This window comes from Pteronotus mesoamericanus, unplaced genomic scaffold (genome assembly GCF_021234165.1).
Source record: "Pteronotus mesoamericanus isolate MK-2021 breed Mesoamerican mustached bat unplaced genomic scaffold, CSHL_Meso_final contig_27, whole genome shotgun sequence".
In the NCBI taxonomy this organism is placed as follows: domain Eukaryota; kingdom Metazoa; phylum Chordata; class Mammalia; order Chiroptera; family Mormoopidae; genus Pteronotus; species Pteronotus mesoamericanus.
Window position 1 is genome coordinate 20,352,443 of NW_026555115.1, and position 6,378 is coordinate 20,358,820.

At 43.1% G+C, this 6,378-nt stretch overlaps 1 protein-coding gene across 3 annotated transcripts in view; it reads right to left on the reverse strand.

Moving 5' to 3' along the window:
- APOD (apolipoprotein D) overlaps positions 1 to 4,546 on the reverse strand; it is a 251,879-nt gene extending 247,333 nt beyond the window's left edge. For 2 of the 3 annotated variants that reach the window (XR_008529288.1, XM_054575097.1), the window contains exons 1-2: positions 4,380 to 4,540; positions 648 to 803 (exon numbers count right to left, since the gene is read on the reverse strand). Coding sequence is in view for 2 of the 3 variants with exons in the window: in XM_054575097.1 (XP_054431072.1) it covers positions 648 to 797 (150 nt within the window). In the remaining variant the exon portion in view is untranslated. Of the gene's footprint in view, positions 1 to 647; positions 804 to 3,261; positions 3,269 to 4,379 lie in introns of all 3 variants that reach the window. The other variant, XM_054575098.1, reaches the window with a different exon arrangement.
- Positions 4,547 to 6,378: the final 1,832 nt, after the last annotated feature.

The window sequence follows — 6,378 nt, forward strand, 5'->3', positions numbered from 1 at the left end:
CCCCTGGGGAGTTCTGTCCTCTCCTAGGCCCTACTTGGGGTACCCCGTGGGTGTTATGCACTCTGAGAAGCCTTGTTTTGAATCCTGGTCTGCATTTACTGGCTGTGTGACTGAGTAGGTTACAAGCTCCCTGACATTCAGCTTCTTCATCTGTAGAGTGGGGACAACAGCACTGCAGCAGCTGTGTCCTCTCAGCCCACCTCTGGGTTACCATCACAACTCCCACACATACTGCCCCTCTGCCTCCTGTGCCAAGCAGCTTTGCCATGCGAGCTCCCATGGCCCACTTGCATCTGTCTGTGGGCCATTCTGAGGTGCATTCCACATATTTCCTCAGAAGATCCCCAGCAGGATTGAACCCCAGTATTTACAAAGTAACCTGCTCCTGATTGCACTCTTTAATGCTTTTCTGCCCTCTTTATCTCACTTTCCCTACGTGCTCACTGGTGCTTCCTGGGATCGTATTACAAAAACTCGGGGCTCTGGTTCTTGTCTCAGAGTCAGTTTTGGTGGGAACCAGGAGTAAGGTAAGTACCTACCATAGCCTTGCTAAGGCCACCAAAGCAGAACCATAAAACTGAGCCTTGTAGGGTACTTATGTAAGCCGGAGATAGCAAAACAAGGGGAAGATTAGCTTTGTACCGCACCTTATTCATATCAAAATTCTCCTGCACAGGAGGGGTCGGGCACTTCCCAAGGTGGAATGTTTGTCCCTCGGCTCCACCCAAGAGGCCAGCCAGTGCTGAAAACAGCAGCAGCAGCAGCGCCGTCGCCATCTTGGGGCTGGTGGCTGGCATTGAAACCTGCAACCAAAGGAAACAAAGCAGCTAGTGTCTTCTCTGCTATCACTGGAGAACGTTTTCTGGGCTGGCCGGTCCCCTCCAAGGGCCATCCTCCCACTCAGCCCCTCTTCCTCCAGAGCCACCTGAATCGTCAGCACTGTTGTGCGGTTCTCCTCCCCTGGAAGCCCCTCTCTAGAACCTTTGCTCCTGCATTATAGCACATTCTGCGTGGAAATGGAGTTTGTTGGAATTACTTTGCACCCTCTCTCCCTCACCTAGTCAGTCATTTTTCAAGGATGGGCACTATGTCAGATTCTCTTTGGACTCATCCACTGAACCTTGTAGTGTCAGTCCAGGTAGATTCTTGAGTGAACAGAAACAATGTTAGGGTGGGTGGGCAGGCAAAGGGAGATATTGAAGCTGTCAAGTGAACCATGAGAGAGAAAAGAATGAAAACAAACCACACATAACATTTAGTATCTTACGATTCTTAAGAGAAACGCCTCCTTGACCCCACCGTTTACCAACACAAGAGGAGGCCTGGAAACCTTAAAAAGAAGCAGCGGTTACCCTGAACTGACTGGGTTTTTAAATTTTGACTTTGCCACATACAAAGTATAATTATGTCTAATTTATGCTTCAGTTTCCTGGTCTATTAAGTGGGAATAGTAATCATACCCACCTCATGAAGTTTTGCAAGAATTAAATGAGAAAATAGAGAGCATTTAGAGCAGTGTCTGACAGAGAAAATGCTCACTAGATGCTAGTTAACTGTTACTATGAAAAGCAGAAACAAATAATTGTTTCCTGAATTTACTTATTTATTTATTTTTTACACTCTGTTGGGGACATTTTTAATAGACGTGTATTTAACTTGAGAAGAACTAGTAGCTTTCGTACAACTTTGTAACAGGCATTTCTGCCCAAAGCGCTCTTCCAGCAATGGCAGCTGCTTTGAGGAGGGACCGCAGTCAAGGGCTGGGGGCTGCAGGGCTGCTAGCAGCGTCTCAGCTCCCATTTGTTTCCTGCTTCTGTCACTGACTTGCTTTCAGGCTGCTCCCATCCAGGTGACTCCTTGCCTGTCGCTGCACGAGAGCTATTTCCAGCACATTGCCATTCTCCCTGTGAGGAGGACTGAATCAATGCAAGCAAAATGTTCTCAGACTTGAGCACTTAAAAGGATGTGTCATAATAAGAATAATTATACCCACTTTATTATGAGTCTCTAAACCTTCAAATAACATTTAATGATCAATAGCTTTTCTTCTGAAGGTTTCCTGGCCGGTTTTCAAAAGAAAAATTACATAATGAATAGAAGCTGACAGAAGGCGATGGTGAGAAAGAGGCAGTCACTGAGTCCCCCTTTAGCAAGTCTGCAGGGAAAAGGGTAGACTCACCTTCCTTAGTCTTTGAGGTTCCATTTCCCATCAGTCCTACAGCAATGTAAGAAACACCTGTCTTTTAACCTTTCCTGGTGGCTGTGCAGAAACCCAGACTAAACCTACAGAAATTTGCATCCTTTTCCAAGAGGCTCTTAGAACCACTGGAACACTACTCTTAGACCACAGTGAGGGGCACTTTCAGCACCTTGCCCAAAAGATCTAACCTCAAAGGAGGGCCACGCATTCTACAGGGTCTGCAAAACAGGACCTTTGAGGACATTTACCCAACCTCTGCCTCCAGGTGTTCAAATGAGGAAACTGAGGCCCAGAAGGGCCCCATCTCTAGCCGTCCATTCTGCAGCACCCCTGGACCATGCTTCCATGCATGCCACCTCCAACCTGATGAGTCTCGCTTCACCAAGTGACAGCTACACTAAAAGTCAGTTCCACAGGTCTTACTCTGACAACTATCTTATTACAGAATGCTCTGTTGTCAGTTAATACATGGTTGGTTGGTTTGTTTGTTTTATTTTAAGCTCTGTAGGAGGATTTCAGAGCAAGGCTATTTTCCCTTGATCACATCTGTTCCAAAGATACTTCTTTAGTAAAATAATTTCTTCCTATAGGTAAAACATTGTTGTGAGAGGAAGGGTTGATAGCATCCGTAATTTTTTCAGTGCCCTTTCCGTTCTAATTCATCCAACACTTACTGATTACCTATTGAGGGTAAACCATATTATTAATATGTACCTACAAACTTGGATATATATTACAATTTCACTTCTAATTAATATTAATGAGAAGATTGTCCTAATGATGAGAGTTTAAATACTTTTAAAAATAAATGTAATTTTTAAATTATTTTAATTGAATAGTAAATAATTAAAAATAGTTCTGTTAAGGTGCGTCCACTGGGTCAGCACTGACTCTGAGACTCACTGCTCACACTTGTTGAGCTCCCTACCCAGAAGCTTCACCGTCAGTATTTCACATGTGCCAGGCACCAAATCTCCACAACATCCTATCTGCAAGGGTCCTGCACTGAACTCTTTGTACTCAGTGACGTTAATTTGCCCAGGTTACTTCTTTATACCAACAGATCTCCTAGGACTCTGTACTCCTAACACCTGCATGTTAGCATAGACCTAGTCTCTGACCTCAAGGAACTGCAGAACTAGGATTTTAGATTTCACATAATAAAATACAATACATTTCCATGAGTAAATGGATCTTGGAAACCCATTTAGCTATTGAATCTAACAGGAAAATATATTATCTTCTGAAGAACATATTTTTGTGCCTTTTAAAAAAGATTTTATTTATTTTTAGAGAGAGGGGAAGAAAGGGAGAAAGAGAGAGAAACATTGATTGGTTGCCTCTCACATGCCCCCAATCAGGGACCTGACCTGCACCCAAAGTATGTGACCTGACCAGGAATCAAACCGGTGACTTTTGGATTTGCAGGACAACCCCCACCCGCTGAGCCACACCAGTCAGGGCAGTGTACCATATTGTTAAGTGCATTTCTATCCACGCAATGAATTCCAGTTCATTTTTCAGTATTTTACTGTAATGCACATTTGGGTAACAATTGTTTGAGAATTCATCTAGTAGAGTATTGGTGTATGGAAAGTCCTCTCACTGATTCATATAGTACAGAGAGAGGGTGCATCATGCAAGCAGAAGACTTTGAGGTGAGTCAGCATTGGGTTGGCATCCCAGTTCTGGCATCTGTTGGTGATCTTACCTCAGGCCTGTTGTGTAAGTTACCTGTGTAAGTTTCCTCATCTGAAAAATGGCACTAATAATATCTATGTATTTTGCTGTGTATAATGCACATTATTTTGCCCAAACTTTTGAGGGAAAAATAAGGATTTGCATTATACATAAGTATAATGATTACATACCATGGGTATAATAATGGACACAATAATCCTGTGTATAATGCGCACAAAAATGTGGGTGTGCATTAGGCACGGCAAAATGTGGTAGCTTGTAAATTTGTTTGAAGAAAAATGAGACCAAGTCTTCAAAGCGACTGGCCCAAGCCCTCAGTTGTGTTAGTTAATTGGCCCTCTTGGTGCAGTGGACAGTGTGTCAGTCTCATAATCGTGTTAGTTATAATTGTTAGCTGAAAAGGGGCAATAGAAAGTCAAGGCTGTCTCTATTTTAAGCATTATTTATTCTAAATAAAAATTGAAACTACAGCACATACCTTTTTATCAAGATGCAGGCAGTCCCCACATGCAAAATCATCCAATTTGAGATGTCTTGTATTGGTAACTGGCTTCCTCCGAGTTGTTTTATAAGCTTCTTTGGATCATTGCTGTTTAATTTTAATGCATGTCACACCCCCTACAGTTAAGGAAGGCTGGACTAAAAGCTTAGCTCTGTGTAAACACAAAGATAGAATGTTTTGTTCTTCTCCCTCCCCCAATTTCCTTCACAGCTGCTCCCTGAAGAAGAAACAATGCGATACTGTTTCTGCGTGTGTGAGAGAAAGACAAAGTACATTTCTTTTCCTTTTTTTCCTTTTTATTGAATTTATTGAGGCGACACTGGTTAACAAAATTATACAGGAATAAACTGCATTTCATTGAAAACATCTTTTTTTGCTATGTGGATTTTCTAATTTTCTCAGATTGTACTTTTAAGTTCCAGTAAGATAATTTGCAATATATTTTCAAACATCTGGTATTTATTTTTCATTTTTGTGTAAATAAAAAATCAACAATCCCATTTCCTGAAATGGAGCATGAATTCCACCCCATGTGGTCTCTGACCTGGAATGTGGCTCAGACAACAGAATGAAGGTTAGGAACTGGAGTTGACTTTCTATGTGATTCTGGGCATGCCTCTCACTTCCCTGAGCCTCAGTCTCCCCACTGTGAAATAGAGACCGTCATTTCTATCTCCACAGAGCTGGGCTGTAGAGTAGAAATCAGTTCCATAACAAGGCTAAAGGTTGAGATGCAGCTCCTCTCTCTGTACCTTTGATGACCCTTCCAGCAACATATTCTAGGGAGCTGTTACTGCTTGGGTTGGGGTTATGGGGTAGGGGTGCAGATTTTAGTCTAAGAGTACTTCTGGTTGGGCTTTATCTCTCTGTGGAATGAACAGTTCAGACTCTCTTACGAACTGGATTCTATGTTTCTGTGAATAGCGGAAGGTATTTTTAGTGGCATATATATATAGCAGTACTTTGTAGTAGACTTGTAACAGGATATAGAGCAGAGGTCCCCTGAAAATAGCAGAGCTAGCCCCCATAACCCTTGATTGGGGGAAGGGGGAAGTAGATGATAAGGCTAAAGATACTTTGCATAACAATGGCAAGTTAATAGCTGTGCCTTTCCTGAAGGGAACAGAACTGCTGCCCAGGGCAAAAGGTGTGCTAACTTTATTTTAAGAGCATATAGTGAGTGAATCCTGACATAGCCAGGGAAGGTAGATGCCCACCCCAGATGCCCCTTTGTCGCTGGCAACTTTTGCTCTGACTAAAAATGGCAGCCAAAAGAAGGTAAAAGATATGGGGAAACTGGCAACAATGGCAGACACTAACACGTTGTAGGAAGGGCCGGATATGAGGCCATATAGGAAGTTACAGGCCAAGCTTTTAAACGAGGGTGGGCTAAAAGAGGACGGGGTTGCCACGAGTTCAGGTATGTAAGGGGGAAATCACATGGTTTGGAGTAAGAGCATGCCATGAGGTCTGGAGTAAGAAAGAGGAGGCCTGCTGGGAAACCTATTGGAGAAGACGGGCAGCAGGGCTGATGGAGCTGTGTGGGGACCTGCCAAGCCAAGCATGGATTTGTGAGGGGTGCTTGGAGCTGAACTGTGACCAGGAATGCTCAGCTGCAGACTATTGCTTTTCTGAAACATGTTACCTCTTGAGTGGCATATTCTGTAACCAGCCTGGTTTGGCAAAGGGAGACAGGATTATGTGTTTTTCAGTTGTGTTAAAGGGAGTGGGACTGAACAACAGAAATCTGCCCTTATTCTAAATCTGTGTAACCCTTAAATAAACAACCCCTTTCCTTTTTCACAAAACCCTTGCACTGGGAGTCACGCTTCTTGACAGTGGGCAATCGAACCCCACAACTGTTTCAGAATAGCACTGGCATGGTTCTGTAACAGGCTTAGACCCTAAAGAAATTTTATGCTCACATTTGTTAGCAATAGAGAAAAATTTACATCACTGGCCTTATAAACAATAA